At 41.5% G+C, this 16,175-nt stretch overlaps 1 protein-coding gene across 13 annotated transcripts in view; it reads left to right on the top strand.

The window, feature by feature from the left end:
* Positions 1 to 6,612: 6,612 nt before the first annotated feature.
* The window catches only part of MOK (MOK protein kinase), a 64,934-nt gene continuing 55,371 nt past the window's right edge, over positions 6,613 to 16,175 (top strand). For 6 of the 13 annotated variants that reach the window (XM_070593319.1, XM_070593314.1, XM_070593309.1 and 3 more), the window contains exon 1: positions 6,613 to 6,869. Coding sequence is in view for 6 of the 13 variants with exons in the window: in XM_070593314.1 (XP_070449415.1) it covers positions 6,863 to 6,869 (7 nt within the window). In the remaining 7 variants the exon portion in view is untranslated. The remainder of the gene's footprint in view (positions 6,870 to 16,175) is intronic. The other 7 variants (XM_070593313.1, XM_070593308.1, XM_070593318.1 and 4 more) reach the window with 6 other exon arrangements.

Genomic DNA, 16,175 nt, shown 5'->3' with positions numbered 1-16,175 from the left:
ATTCTCTTTTCTTTTTCTGGAACACCATTTTTCAGAGGTCAGGCCTGCTGGGTTCTCTAATTTTCTTCTCTCTTCTATGGTCCAGGCCTCCGTCTTCTGTCTATCTCCTGGACAATTTCTTTCAACCTCCTTCCAATCTTCTTTTTACACTTTTTATTTTGACTCAGGGCCCTGGTGCGTACAGACAAGAAGAGAGCAAAACACTTTCAGTACTAAAGCTGAATTCTTGCCAGTTGATGCTGGAAAAAAAGGAAAGGAAGCGAGGGAAAAAAACCCAGAAATGAAATGCTTCACTGTACAATAAGTACAATGTCAAAGCTGTTAGACAAAACAAAAGAAAAATAGACAAACAGAAGGATATTTCAGATGTTTCTAATTTGCTATAACAAATCAGTAAATTCCAGGAAGTTTAAAAGAATGTTCTTCCTTAAAGCATGCATATTAATTGCAAAGCTTTTACAAAGATCTCTTTAGTAAGAGAGAGCGGTTGAAGGACAGGGAGCTGGAAGCTGCAGACTCCGGTCCCAGCCCAGGGTGGCCACCAGGGAGTGACAAAGCCTATTGCCTCTCTGGGTCCCCAACAACAGGCCACATAACTTCTAAAACTTGTCAGTCTGCCTGTTTAATTCCTCCCTATCAAGGGTTAAAGTTTGTCCTGGATGCTCAGTGATTGTTGAAAATCAGGCTCGCCCCTTGTCAGAAAGGAATGACAGCAGGTGATAGCTGAAGATGCTTCTTGATTAGTCAACAGCATTTACGGGGCATCTGCTCTGTGACAGGCCTGTGTGTTAGACCGTGGGCGAAAATCTACCGGTATTTGTATAGTGCATCATGGACATCTCATTTAATCTTCACTGTGACACTTTAAGTACTTTCATCCCATTTTACAGAAATGAGAAAACAGTAAACAGTGGTCCTGTGACTGGGCTGGGGTCACCGGTGTCATTCTTTCTCCCTCACCACTTTAAGAGCTGAATTTTAATCTTTTCTATTCTCCTTTTAGGAAAACTTTTTTACTCTTCTTAAAGCATCTATAATTCGGAGTGCCTTTTCCTGAGAGATGGGCATAGACTTCTCTCTAGCCTAAAGTTTACCTGTTATTGCATCCAGGCTAGACCGTGATCTCATTTATGATGCTTGGTTAACTACCATTCTTCATGTTAATTTGAATGGCTAATATTCTTCTTGCTCCTCCTTGTTTCATATCCCTGTTCAACCTTAGTTTCCTCTGAGATATGTCTATTATTTTCTAAAATGAATCTAATTTCTAATATCTTTAGATAGATTTGCATTTTACCCACCTTACCAATGTTAGCATGTTTGAAATTTCTGTCATCCTCAACTTTTCTAACTTCTGCCTATTTTGTGGTTTGAACACTAATTAAGATGCTCAGCAGAGGCCCAGCCCCATGGCTGAGGGTTTAAGTTCGTGTGCTCCTCTTTGGCAGGCCAGGGTTTCACCGGTTCATGATCCTGGGCGTGGACCTAGCACAGATCATCAAGTCATGCTGGGATGGTGTCCCACATAGCAGAGCTAGAAGGACCTATAACTAGAATATACAACTATGTACTGGGGGGCTTTGGAGGGAAGAAAAAAAAAAGAGGAAGATTGGCAACAGATGTTAGCTCAAGGCCAATCTAAAAAAAAAAAAGATGCTCAGCAGAAGGAAACTGATTGTCTGCTAAACATAGCCTCATGGCTGAATCTCTTGACATCAGAAGATAGGGAAAAGCTAATACTAGGGGATGGGATGACTGTCTGAGGAACGGTTCTGGAATGAGTCAAAAAGCTCAAGTAGCTATAATTAGGTAGTATTCATGCAGAGTTTTAAAAGTGGAGCTCTAAGATGCTCTAAGCTGGGTCCATGTCACAATCATCCCTTGGGCATGTAATATACACCTGGCTGCTGGCACTGAGTGTGAGGTGAGGCCCCTCCCTGGAGGAGTTCACAGCCTATTGTTTCTCATCTGTCAATTCTTCTGCTTGTCCTTTAGGGCATGAGTGGTCCAGGGAAGCAGGTGAGGAGGCCACATAACTAAAACTCAAGAAGGCTGACCCCTCTGTGTGGTGTTTGAGAGTGTTGACTGTAAGGAGAGAACTTCCCCAGCAATTGCTTTTTCGGTTTGAAGTAGCATTTCCTAGTCTATTTAGAATTAAAGAAAGAATAAGGAATTATCTAGGCCAGCGGCTCTCAAAACATGGTCACTGGTGCAGCAGCATCATCACCTGGGATCCTGTTACAGATGCAAAATCTCAACCTCCACCCCAGAATTACAGATTCAGAAACTTTGAGGGAGGGGCCCTGCCATCTGGGTTTAACAAGCCAGAATCACCTGAGGGTGGGTGACTTCTGTGCATGATAATGTTCGAGGACCACTGCTCTAAGCAAAATCTCTCACAAATTCCCTTCTTGTCTTCCTTCTAAGGTGCCCTGTTAGCATCCTTTCATCTTCCATTCTGGAAGCCCTTCCCCTCCCGCTGTCCCAGGGCTTCCCATACAATGTGCTGGTTGCACACCAGGGTGCCAGGTAAGAAGGCAGGTGCTGGCTGAAGTCCAGTAGCCCCTGCTCACCTGGGTAAGCACAGCAAGGCTGTGTCTACCTCCAGGGGGCACCTTGCTCTAACTCCTCCACAGGATCAGGATCTACCTGGTCTCTACGATTTCACTACCAAGAACCATTTGTCCACCGAGAAGGTGAGCAGAAAATCCATCAGCCAGTGGTGATCAGAAATAACGAGGCCGGGGCTCACGTGCTAAATGCATTCAGCTGTTCACCTTTTTAACAGGTACTCAATGACTATCTGGTAACATGCTCTGCCTGCAGGGAGATAAGAGACAGGTGGGCAGCCCACAGAGCTTAGAACCTACCTGATTAGAAGAAAGGGCCGTGAAAGAGACAGTGAGAGAAAGATAAGTGTGACATGGAGACAGCTCCCCAAATAACAGGAAAGACCACAAGGAGATAAGAAGGGAGAGATCAAATCCCAGTGGTCTGGAGAGATTAAATGTGGCTTTTCAGAGCCAACAAAGACAGCACCATCAACAAAAATAATACCAGCAATAATCAAATTTTGGTTTTATCCAATTTATTTTGAGGTAAAATTCACATACCTACCATTCCAACAATTTAATACATACACTTCAGTGGTTTTTAGTAGACTTATAAAGTTGGGCACCCATCACCACTGTCTAATTCCAAAACAATGTCAACACCCCAAAAAGAAGCTCCGTACCTGTTAGCAATCACCCCCATTCCTCCAGCCCCTGGCAGCTAATCTTTCTGTCTCAATGGATTTGCCTATTCTGGACATTTCCTATAAATATAATCATAAAATATGTGGCCTTTAGCGTATGGCTTCTTTCACTCAGCACCATGTTTTTGAGACTGCTTAATGGGTATGGGGTTTCCTTTTGGGGCGATGAAAATATTTAGACAGAGGTGATGGTTGCACAACATTGTGAATGTACTAAACGTCACACTTTAAAATGGTTAATTATATGTTATGTGAATTTTGACTCAATTTTTTAAAAAGAAGTAAAAAAATATCGAAGTAGATATTCTGACTCAGCAGCTCTACTATAGGAATTTCTCCTCTGGGTACATGTGAACATACAGGAAATGATGTATTTACAGGATTGGTCACTGCAGCAATGTTTGAAAGATCAGACTATTAGAAACAACCTAGATGTCAATCAGTAGGGGACTGGTTAAATAAGGGATGGTACAACCATGAAACAGAACAGCCATCAAATCAAATAAAGAGGCTCTTTGTGTACCAGTAGGGGAAAATCTGCAAGGTGAAGTGTTAAGTTAAATTGAAGTTGAAGTGTTACATTTTTTTTCCTGCTTTTTCTCCCCAAATCCTGCCAGTACACAGTTGTATATTTTAGTTGTGTGTCTTTCTAGTTGTGAAAACTGAAAAATGCAGAACAGAGTCATACTATGCTACCATTTGTGTAAGAAAAAGAAAAAAATATATATATAACACATGTTGCCTACCCTCTGGGGAGAGGAACTGGGGGCAGAGGGGTGGTGGGAGGATTTTCGCTGAATTCTGCTTTTATTATTTTCGAATCATGCTAATGATATATATATATATAAAACATTATTTGAGAAGGAAAAAATACCCTTCTAAACGAAAACCAGTTTGGGCACAAACGTATGAGAGGAGGAGAAGGCAGAAAGATGGGGTGGGTGAAGGGTTAGGGGCTGACGATCTCAGGTGGAGGGAGATTGTATATGGGGTCAGAAATCTGGATTTCTCCTGTAAACGACAGGCACTTGGGGAGGCTTGGTCGCTGTGGGGCTAGAAGGAGAAGGCTGGGACCAGCGAGAGGTGAGGTGGGCAGAGAAAGGAGGAGGGGTGCGCAGGAAAGTGAGGGATGTTCCGAGGGGCAGGGTGGGGGAGGGGGGGTGTGGCGAGGAGGAAGGAAGTGCCGGGGCTGGAATGCACCTGGGCGGATGGTTTCGCCTTTGGCTGGGATGGGATCTGTGGATGGTAAGTCTGGGTGAAAGATGGTCATGCCAGCTTTGGAAATGTTAAGGGCTCATTTGTAGGGGAGAGCTCTGTGCTGGGCTTAGAGAGGAGGAAGCTTCCTGCAAAAGGAGGAGTGATGAATCCCGTCCTGGAGGGAGTACAAGGGAGGGGGGCTGAGAAACATAACGAAATAAAAAATTTCATGTTATGTTTCACTCTTTTCCTGAGTGGCTTCTTAATCTTAGGAGATAATATCCTGTGTCTGTGCAAGTGTGAGGAGAAGAGAATTCATGTATAGATCCCTGAATGTATTGGTACAGCGTTTTCGGAGAGTGATTTATTTTATTTTAGTTTTTTTAAAGATTGGCATCTAACAACCATTGCCAAAATTTTTTTTCCTGCTTTTTCTCCCCAAATCCTGCCAGTACACAGTTGTATATTTTAGTTGTGTGTCTTTCTAGTTGTGGCATGTGGGATCCCACCTCACTGTGGCCTGATGAGTGGTACCATGTCTGCACCCAGGATCCGAAACAGGGAAACCCTGAGCCACCAAAGCAGAACACCTGAACTTAACCATTAGGCCGTGAGTGATTTTTTTTTTTTTTGAGGAAGATTAGCCCTGAGCTAACTGCTGCCAATCCTCCTCTTTTTGCTGAGGAAGACTGGCCCTGAGCTAACATCCATGCCCATTTTCCTCTACCACAGCATGGCCTGCCAAGTGGTACCATGTCTATACCCGGGATCCAAACCAGTGAACCCAGGCTGCTGAAGCGGAACGTGTGCACTTAACTGCTGTGCCACCAGGCCGGCCCCTGGAGGGTGATTTAATGTCAGTCCATATTTAAATTGTAGATGTCTTTTAACTCCTCAATTCCTACAGAAACAGTCTCATATGTGTTCAAAGATATGCACAAGGATATTTTCTCAAGTATTGTTTGTAATTGCAAAAATAGGAAACATTAATAGGGAAATGGTTAAAAAAATGAGAGTATATCCATACCATGGAATATTATGCAGCAGTTAAAAAGCATAGGGTAGCTTTATATGTGCTAATATTAAAAGATGATCATGATGTATTAAATGAAAAAGAGCAAATTATGGGAAAATATCTGATTTTCAATTATGGGGAAAATCTGTCCAAATTCAAACACAGAAATTCAGAAAAGATGCCACCAAATTTTTGCCAGTGGTTAACTCTGGGGAGGGTGAGGAGTGAGAAGGATGGAAATGCTTTGAAGGGATCATTAAAAATTTTGCTTTATAAAGTTCTATGCTTTGATTTTGTTTTTCTTTTTAGTGAGGAAGATTCATCGTGAAGTAACACCTGTGCCAGTCTTCCTGTGTTTTGTATGTGGGTCACAGCCCCACACCACTGATAGTGGTGTAAGGCCACATACCTGGGAAGCAAACCCAAGCTGCGGAGGCCAAGTGCACCAAACTTAACCCCTAGGCCACGGGCTGGGCCCTTGATTTTTTTTAAATAGACACATTTTCCTTCTTTATTTTCAAAAACCAATAGGAAAAAACAGGGATGCCTGACCTTATGGAGTAGTTGTGGGCATGAAATAAGCAAATAAATGACAATGAGCGTCATAAAATGCTATGCGTTGGTATGTTATTTTTATTGCGTTGACCGTTCCTTGAGGGCTAGGCTACTTCTTTCTCAGTTGTCATATGTGCACATACTTCATTCAGATATTCATTCCTTCAACGTTACGGTAGAATGTAAGTTTCGAGAAGTCAGGGACTCTGTCCACACTGTTCTCCTCCAGCTCCTCAATGCCTGCAAAAGTGCCTGGCGCTCAATAAATGTTTGTTGAATTAAAAAGAAAAACTTACAAATAGATATGTACTAAAGTAGGTAGTAGACGCTCAATTGTAGGATGAGACTGCAAAGAACAGGAATCAATTGACAATTACTTAGTGCATCCCCAGCCTAGTTACAGCTCGAGGCTGTCGTCTGGGCTTTAGACCCTAAATCACTAAGTTCGCAGGACGACTTGGAATAGCGATCCGGGCGAAGGTCATCTACGCTCGAAGGCGGGGAATTGCTTACTTAAAGCGGCGACGGAGATCGCTTAGCAACCAGACTGAGGAGGCGGGACACACTGCGCACGCGTACACGTAAGGCTGGCGGACGCAGACGGGGCGTTTTGCGCACGCGCAGATGGCGGCCTCGGGGCTTTGAGGACCAGACGGTTGCTAAGGTGACAGGGATACAACATGGCGGCCGGATCCTAACGCTCTCCGTCGTGGGACCACCGCGGAGGTCCTCGTTCGGGCCCCTGCCTCAGAGGAGTGGAAGCCAGGGGGTCACCCTTCCTGCCCCTTTCTTCTCCGTCCACTGTCCGCAAGGGGTTGTCGCCGGCTTCCGCATCCAGGATGAAGAGTGAGTGGGGCGGGGAGGGGCGGGGACGCGAGGGCGAGTGGCGCGGGCCGGAGGGGCTGAGCGTCGGGGGGTGGCGGAGGGGCCAGGAGGGCCTTGAAGGCTGGGCCTCGTCGCCCTTCTGCGGCCACTAGGCGGGCCTGGGGAGGGGCCCCGTGTGGAGACCCCGAACCTTCCTGGGCTGTCGGAAGCCGGCGCCCCCCGGGCAGCTCAAGGGGCTCAGGGCTGCTGTGGGGGCAGCGGGGTCTCAAAGCGGCGACCCGAGTCCCGCTGAGGCACATTTTAGTGCCAGGTTGGGTTAGAGTTTTGGGAGTTGAGTGAGATTTTCTTTTTGCATTGGAATGAACCTCAGATTCTTTTCTTGAACGTTCGGCAGTAATGTGAGCGATTACAGTGGAGCTTCCTGCCTTTTAGTGACATCGGTTTAGTGAAAAATTGAGAGGAAAGCTGGGCTGTGTATTTTATTTTATTTTATTTTTGGATCAAGCGATATTTATCGGAACTATTTGTGTAGGAATTTTGAAACAACCTTGTAGCGAATGAGAGTATTGCTCAGAAATGGGAAATGAGGTAGTCACCCCAGAAAATGTAACGGGGAAAACATTTACCTGTGCTTGGATCTGTGGATTGTGGACAATCCAAGTGCAACCAACTAGAATGGGCTTTTTTTTTTTGCATTACTGTTACAGATGTAATTGTCATTAGTGGTTGTGAGCCAGAGGTGCAGAAAAATACCTACCTCCTTTGCTGTGAAAAGATTAAATTATGTTAGGTGTAGTTATAATTTTAAATTTGCATTGTATCCTAATTGCCAATTGGTAATTGTAAGTGGCATAAATTGTGTAACAAAGATATTTAAAATAACTAATTCATCTCATTCACTCATTACAAGGCATTCTTATTTTCTTTTGTTGGATATTATTTACATGTTTATCTTTTAAATTAACACACCCAAAGCTGTAGTTAGAATACAGGGTCTACAAAGGCTTACACTTTTACTTATAATGTGGACTTATATACACATAGTTTTTCTGTGTGCTTTTTTTCCTTCCCAGCTATTTATTGTGAAAATTTTTGCATCTACAGAAAAGTTGCAAGAAGAGTTCATTGAATGTTTATAAACCCTTCACCTCGATGTACCATTATGCCTTTTGTTTGTGTGCTTGCTCACTTGCACTCTGGCATTTTCTCTCTCTCTAAATTATGTATTTATTTATTTTCCTTGAATCTTTTGAGAGGTAGTTGTAGACATCATGACATTTCACCACTAATAATTCAGCAATATCTACTAAGAACAAGGACATTCTCCTAAATAATCACAGTACAAATAGCGTGTTGATACAATACTTTCATCCAACATGCAGTCTGTATTTCACACTTTCCCAGTTATCCCAATAATGTCCTTAGAAGTGTTTTATTTTTTCCAGAATCTAGTCAAAAATCACAAGTTGCATTTTGTTGTCATATCTCTTTGGTCTCCTTTAATCTGGCACAGTGTTCTGCCTTTTGTGTCAACATTTTTCAAGAATCCAGACCACGTGTTTTGCAGAATGTCTCTCAATTTGGATTTGTCTGATTATTTCCTCAAGATGAGCTTTAACTTAAGCATTTTTTGTTAGGAGTACGTCAGAGGTGATGTTGTGTCCCGGTCAGTGCCTTCTGTCTAGAGTGCCCGGTGTCAGCATGTCTCAGTTTTGGTGAAGTTAGGTCTGATAGTTTGACGTTCCATTTATTCACCTTTGCCTCTTAGACCCTTCAAGCCCCTCCTCTAGAGGCAACCGCTCTTACCAGTTTCCTATGTTTCTCTGTATATGTATGTATATAGAAGCATGTATCTATACATTTTTTTTTTAAAGATTGGCACCTGAGCTAACAACTGTAGCCAATCTTACCTTTTTTCCCCCTACTTTTTCTCCCCAAATCCACCCAGTACATAGTTGTATATTTTTTTTAGTTGTGGGTCCTTCTAGTTGTGGCATGTGGGACGCCGCCTCAACATGGCCTGATGAGCAGTGCCATGTACACGCCCAGGATCCGAACTGGTGAAACCCTGGGCCGCTGAAGTGGAGCACACGAACTTAACCACTCGGTCACACAGCTGACCCCTATACATTTTTATATATGCATATATAAAGGTGTATCTATCCCCCTTTTTAAACACTAATGTTAGCATTATATCTGTAAACATTTATAAACACTCACATTTTACTATTTATATCTTTTAAACATTTTTTAATATAGTAGGTATTATTTGATATGTTCTTCTTCTTTTTTTTGTGCTGAGGAAGATTTGCCCTGAGGTAACATCTGTGCTAATCTCCCTCTATTTTGGATGTGGGTTACTGCCACAGCATGGCTGATGAGTGGTGTAGGTCCGCCTCTGGGATGTGAACCAGGGCCACTGAAGCAGAGTGTGCCAAACTTAACCACTAGGCCATGGGGCCAGCCCCCTTGATATGTGCTTTTACTTGGCTGTTTTATTCGTTTTCAATTACTTGGGTTAGTTGTACATCTTCATCTTTCCTATACCTTAAAATCCAGTCTGAGAACTGGTGTAACCTATTGTTCCCCAGGTCTAAGTCCTGATCATTAATTAAATACTTAACAAATATTTAACATGGAGAGAATATTCCCGAAGAGGCAGTCGCAAAGACAGAGTTGTGAAAGTGGAATGAATAGGAGAAGTGAGTAATGGTGAAATTGAACTCATGGCTTGGTGTCAAAGAATGAGGCTGGAATGCTAGATTATCATGTTGGTCTTTATTTTAGGGTTTTCTAGGTGTATTTTCTAATTTGTTTTCTAGGCAGTGCCCAAGTGTTTAGGGATGTATCGATCATTCTGTGGATGATTCCTGACCTTCTCCTTTTCGTTTTGCATCATTTGCAGTAGTGGGGAGCAAGGAGTAACACAATGTAGTTGTTAAGAGCATGAGCTTTGGAGCCGTGCAGACATGGCAGCCTGTAGCAGGTTACTGACCTTTCTCTTCTTCTTCTTTTTTTTTTTTTTTTTAAAGATTTTATTTGTTTCCTTTTTCTCCCCAAAGCCCCCCAGTACATAGTTGTATATTCTTCGTTGTGGGTCCTTCTAGTTGTGGCATGTGGGACGCTGCCTCAGCGTGGCTTGATGAGCAGTGCCATGTCCGCACCCAGGATTCGAACCAACGAAGCACTGGGCCGCCTGGAGCGGAGCACGCGAACTTAACCACTCGGCCACGGGGCCAGCCCCCTTTCTCTTCTTATGCTGGTTTTCATCTGGTTCTCTATTGCTGTGTAACAAATCACTCCAACTTACTGGGTTAAAATAACAGCAATCATTATTCATATTATTCACATTCTGTGGATTGCCTGGACTCAACAAGGTGGGTCTCACTTGGAGTCTCTTGTGCAGTTGCAGTCAGGTGGTGGCTGGAGCTGGAATCATCTCAGAAGTTTCCTCACTCACAGGTCTGGCAATTGATGCTGGCTGTCCATGGGGATCTTAACTTGGGCTACCAGCCAGAACACTACGCACGGTTTCCACATGGCTTGGGCTTCCTCACAACGTGGCAGTTGGGTTCTGAGGGTGAACATCCAAGGAGCAGGAGGCGGAAGCAGTGTTACCTTCCCTGATCGAGCCTCAGAAGTGTCATGATATCACTTCCACATCCCTCACATTTGAGGAGAGAGAACATAGATCCCACTCGTTGATAGAGGAATGGCAAAGACACGTAGTAAGATGGGCATTGGAATAGGATATCTAGAAGCTACCATCTTTACAAAATAAAATCTTCCACACTCATCTTTAAACAGACATATAATACCTGTTTTATAGGATTGTTTCGAAGATTAGATGAGATAATCTATGTCAAGCTCGAGCATAGTCTGGTACATGGTAAATTGTGAATGAGTTGTTATTTGCTATCCCAGTGAATGGAAGGCAGGGATGTGAAAGAGGAAAGAATGACAAACATCGGTTAGATCCTTACTTTGAAAAATTTTACCCTTATCTAATCTAGTGGAAGTACCAGTTTTTTCGTGTCTGAACTTTTTAGTGGATTATTCAAAACATACCTATGAAAAAAGGAAAAAAAATACATATTCTGAAGGCAGTCACTGTTTGCTGTTATATCACAGGGAGTGTTTTTTTAACTTATCTGTTGTAATTGTGCTGGAGTTTAAGCTTTCTGTCCCTCATAAATGTGAGTGTTTCTATAGAATCAAAGTTGCAAGTTATCTCAAATAATCTTGTTCCTTCTCTCCTTCCTAGTGTGCATATCACCTTCTGTTTTTATAAATAGGTGCATCAACTAGCAACTTTGTCTCTTTAAGTAAAATAAAATTAAGTAATACTGGCTTTGTGATAAATTCAAACAGTGAAGGTTTTAAGTTAGCCTCAGGACTCTTCGCCTGCTTGGCAGAGTCCATCCTGGTTAACATTTTCTTAAATGTGCTTCCATAAATTTTCTGAGCATATTTTCTGTGTGCGTACGTGTGTGTGTGTGTGTGTGTATATATATGCATGAATATGTATTTGTCCCTTAGATACTCAGAACTAAATGGGGTTATATTAAATATGTTGTACTGTATGTAACTTGCTAGGGTGATGCTTCACTGAAGATGTTTGAACATAGATTTTTGAGTAATTCTTCATGTTTATGAGTGGCATACATTCCTAGCAGTGGAGTTACTGGGTTAAAGGGTGCAATTAAAAATTTTTTGAGTTTATAAATTTGTGTACTTTTGTGTTTTCATTATGTTTTGGTAATTCAGGCCACAGTTTTCGTCATTACACTAAATAATTAATCAGGTCCAGCCCTCTTCATTGAAGGTTCCTGACCTTGTTTTAGTAATTTGATTTGAATTTCTTAATCTCTTGAACAGAGTGGAAATTAGAAGCTGAATCCTCTTCTTTCCAACTCTAGTCCTTGAGCGTTGTACTGGGTAATTAACCTCTCCCAATTCTTTTCATCCCTCCGCTGGCTCAGGCCCGTATTACCTGCCTTGATTAAGATCTTTAGAAGCAATGCTTGAATACAAATGTTTGGATTTGGGCATGAAAGTTTCCCTTTTCACAAAAAGTGAATTTGACTTCCTCTTCCACAGTTAAATAAAGCTTAAATTCCGCTTAAACAAACAAGCCTTGGTTTAGTAAAAGTCAATAGAATCTTAATATGAACAGTTTCATTTATCTTCCTTTATCCACCTTTTTCATACAGCTGTATTGTTTTAACTCCTCTTTGTCCTTGATTCTGGGTGGGTTTTGTTTTTTGTGACTGTTTATTGTGTCTATTCCCAACGATGTGGGGCAGGATTTTTATTTATTTATTTTTTGCTAGCACAGCTCTGTAGCCTTCATAGCTTTGTGTGCATTTTAATATTTCTCGTCTAACCTTAAAGGCCTGTAAAAATATGCCAGATGCTGTTGGAGAGAATAGGAAGATGCTTTTCCTAGGTGTTTTTTCATAGGAGTGTTTTTCTTTTTCTCTCCTCTGCCTTTCATCCTTGTTTTATACCCAGCCCTTCTGTCTGTTGAAAGAGCCTTGGGGGAAACAAGTGACCCCTTATCCACCACAAACATCTCCAGGGCGTCAGGTTCCATTTATTGCTTGCTGGTCACGATGGTCTGGAGCCAGCCTGAAATGTTGACATACACTTGGAGTTTGTACTTAAACCACTTTAAAGTGCACAGTTGACTGTTTTTTGTTTTCTTTTTCAAAGCAAGTCAGCTTAATTTATCTGTGATAAAACACAAATTGGAATTCGTTGTATAACATTTCCCCTTCCTCCCTTCTTAAATCTGAACTCTTTAGTCAACAGCCTGACTTTCAGTACCTGGCCTTCTTCCCTCCCATAAGCTTTATGACTGTCTCCCTTTAGGCCGATACTGTAGTGTTGAGATGGTTCATTTTAAGCTGATGTTTCTGTTGGCACTTAGCCAAAAGGTTCACTGATTTCATGAAGTTCTTGAGAATACCCATGCCCACACACGTTTAAAGTAATATATATTCATTGTGAACATTGAAAAACATGGAACAGTATAATGAAGAAAATTAAAATCACTGTTAATCCCACCAGACATGGATACTTTTAAAAATTTTACATATTTACATCCAGTCTTTTTTTATGCATGTATATGTATTTGTATGATTGTTACCATGCTTTTTTCACTTAGCATTAAATTATGACTGAACACTTTCCTATATCATTAAATATTTATTATTTGAAAGCATCATTTTTAATGGCTACATAATATTTCAGCTTGTGGCTATTCCATAATTATTAGATTATTTTCTTGATATTGGATACTTAAGTTTTTTGCATTCTTGCTGTTCTGGTACTGTGATGAACATCTTTGTCTATAAATGTTGTTTGTATCTATTGGTATCTTTGGGATAGAAACCTGGAAATGTAATTGCTGAGCCAAAGGATATGGACTCTTTTCTTTCTAATATCTTTTTTCCTACTTAAACAAGTAATTGATGTTTATTGTAGAATACTCATACTCTACAGAAATAATTAAGCAGAAAGTGAGAGTCTACCATCCCTGCCTTTCCAGGAAGTGCGTTATTGCTGGGGAGGAGAGTGGATGTTTTCGGTGGTCCTGCCGCACACCACCACGCTGGTTTCCCCATTGGTTATGCCGTGGCACATGGCCACTGCCTCACCTTGTTCCTGTGTTGAATACACTTGTTGCAAACCTTTGCCAATTTGATAGATGGAACAATTTCTTATTTTAAAAAAAAGCAACTCTTTTAACTTTGTATTCCTTTGAGTATTAGTAGTTTGCTTATTGGTCATTTTTATCCCTTAAGTGAATTGTCTTGTGTCCTTTTGTCCATTTCTTCTTTGAAAGATACTAGTATTTATATTTATGTGTAAGTTGTCTTTATAATTAAATATTTTAGCTGTTCTAATATGTGTAGCAAATATTTTCTCAGATTGTAGTTTACCTGTACATTTCTTTGGTGAAGTTTTTTATGTAACACATTAAAACGTGTGGCTCGGCTCCCCTCTGGATCTTCCTTCTTTGTGACTTCATTGAGCTTCTGCGTTAAAAGGCCGTCCTCGTCTCTTGGGTTGGTAAATATATGAATGCATTTTCTTTTCGTTGGACTTTTACAGTCAGCCTTTTACCAGTATTTACCCATATCTAAGTGTATTGTGGAGTAAGGCTCTAACTTGAATTTTTTAATGTGAAATCTCCCAATTTTAACAGCTTTACTGAGGTATAATTTGCACTCAATGATATTCACCTATTTTAAGTGTATAGTTTGGTGAGTTTTGGCAGATATAGATAGTAGTGTCTCCACTTCCACAATCTAGATGTAGAACCCTTCTATCACTCCCCAGAAGTTCCCTTGTGCCCCTTTGCAATCGATCCCCCTACCCCATTCCTGGCCGCAGGGATTGTTGATATGCTTTCTGTTGCTAAAATGTTGCCTTTTCTAGAATTTCATATAAATGAAATGTGGTAATGTATATATAAATGTATGTGGTTTTGAATCTGGCTTCTTTCGTTTAGCATGATGTTTTTGAGGTTCATGCATGTAGTGGCACGTGTCACTAGTTTGGTCCTTTCTATTGCTAAGTGGTATTCCATTGTATGAATATACCACAATTTGTTTATCCATTCACCAGTTAGTGAACATCCGGGTTGTTTCCATTTTTTGACTGTTGGGAATAATGCTGCTGTGAACATTCACGTACAAGTCTTTGTGTGGGCATTATGTTTTCACTTCTCTAGGGTAGAGTCCTAGGAGTGGAATTGCCGGATTGTATGATAAGTGTCTATTTAACTTTATAAGAAACTTGCCAACTGTTTTCTAAAATGGCTATACCGTTTGTCATTCCCATTATCCATGTATGAGGGGTCCATTTACTTCACATCTTGATATTTTCAACACTTGATATTTTCAATCTTTTTAACTTTGCCTTCTAGTGGATGTGCTTTCACTTGAGTTTTAAGAGTCAGTTGTTCCCACTTTTTTTTGTTAAACGACTGTCTAATGTTGCAAAAGGCACCAGGTTGCAGCTCAGCCTAGCCATGGTCAAGGAGTGTTGAGTGACCAGATTGCCTGATGGACTGACTGTATCAGAAGGTTTGAAAGTTACCATATAAGGAGAGACCAAGCAGGACTCTGGTGGTTACTCTTGAGGATTGTGCTGCTCACAACCAGAGTTCATGCTTTCACTGTACCTCATACCAAAGAATGTGTCTCTATATCATTGGCAGTGCAGTTCCAAATTTTGCTTTTCTCATGGACCTTGTCAGCTGAGCCAGTTATTTTGAAAAGGATCTGTTGCCAAGGTCAGAGCTCTTATAAGTGTGTTTATGTGACTTCATCTGTGTTCCCTTGGTGGCGTTCTGCTCATAGCAGACAGCAGTGGCAGTGTGGTCAGGAAATGACTTCTGGAGTTAGACTCTCTGGGTTTAAAGCCCTGCCCTACCACTTACTGATGTGACCTTGGGCAGGCTACTTAACCTCTCTGTGCCTTAGTTCCTCATTTGTAAGATAGGGCTAATGGGATACCTATTGCATGGGTTTGTTGAGATGATTAAGTGAAAAATGATGCCTGACGCCTAGTGCTCAGATCTCAGTGTTTAATAAGTTCCGTTCGCCAATAAAAGGAACCAGAGCTCCTTGGAGAAATGGCTCATCTTAGGATTCAGACAGGAAATACACAAGATTTTGTAGTGCCAGAAAGAAAGAAAGTACTCAAAAAACAAACAAAACACTCATTGATGGGGACATGTCAAAAGGAGCCAACTGAAAGAGTTCCCAATGGTCAAAGCTGGAATAATTTGAGCCACAAAATAAAGTAGTATTGAATTATCCCCCAAAATAAAATAAATATCCATGAATCCATACTAATATGAATGATTGAATAAATAAATGGAGAGAATAGACAAACTTCCCTCGTAGAAGAATTCCAAATTCTGCCCTCAAGGAGGGGAACGTTATTCCCCTCTGTTTAAGTGTGGGCTATGCATAGCGACTTCTTCCAAAGTGTGCAGTATGGACAGCGGGGGAGGAAAGAGTCACTTTTGTAGTGGAGAAACCTGACAAACACTACCTCAGCCTGGTGATCAAGGTCCATGTCAACAGTGACAAGTCATGTTAGTAGTATGTGTCCTTGAGATGATGTGATGAAAGGGCGCTGTGGTCTTCTTCCTCAAAACCCATAACCTGAGTCTAATCATGAGCAAAACAGCAGACGAATCCTAGCAGAAGGACATCTTGCCAAATACCTGACCAGAACTCCTCAAAACTGTCAATGTTACCCAGTCAAGGAAAGTCTGAGAAACTGTCACAGCCAAGAGGAGCCTAA

Source organism: Equus przewalskii, chromosome 25, assembly GCF_037783145.1.
Source record: "Equus przewalskii isolate Varuska chromosome 25, EquPr2, whole genome shotgun sequence".
Taxonomy (NCBI): Eukaryota; Metazoa; Chordata; class Mammalia; order Perissodactyla; family Equidae; genus Equus; species Equus przewalskii.
This window is presented reverse-complemented; position numbering and strand designations above follow the sequence as displayed.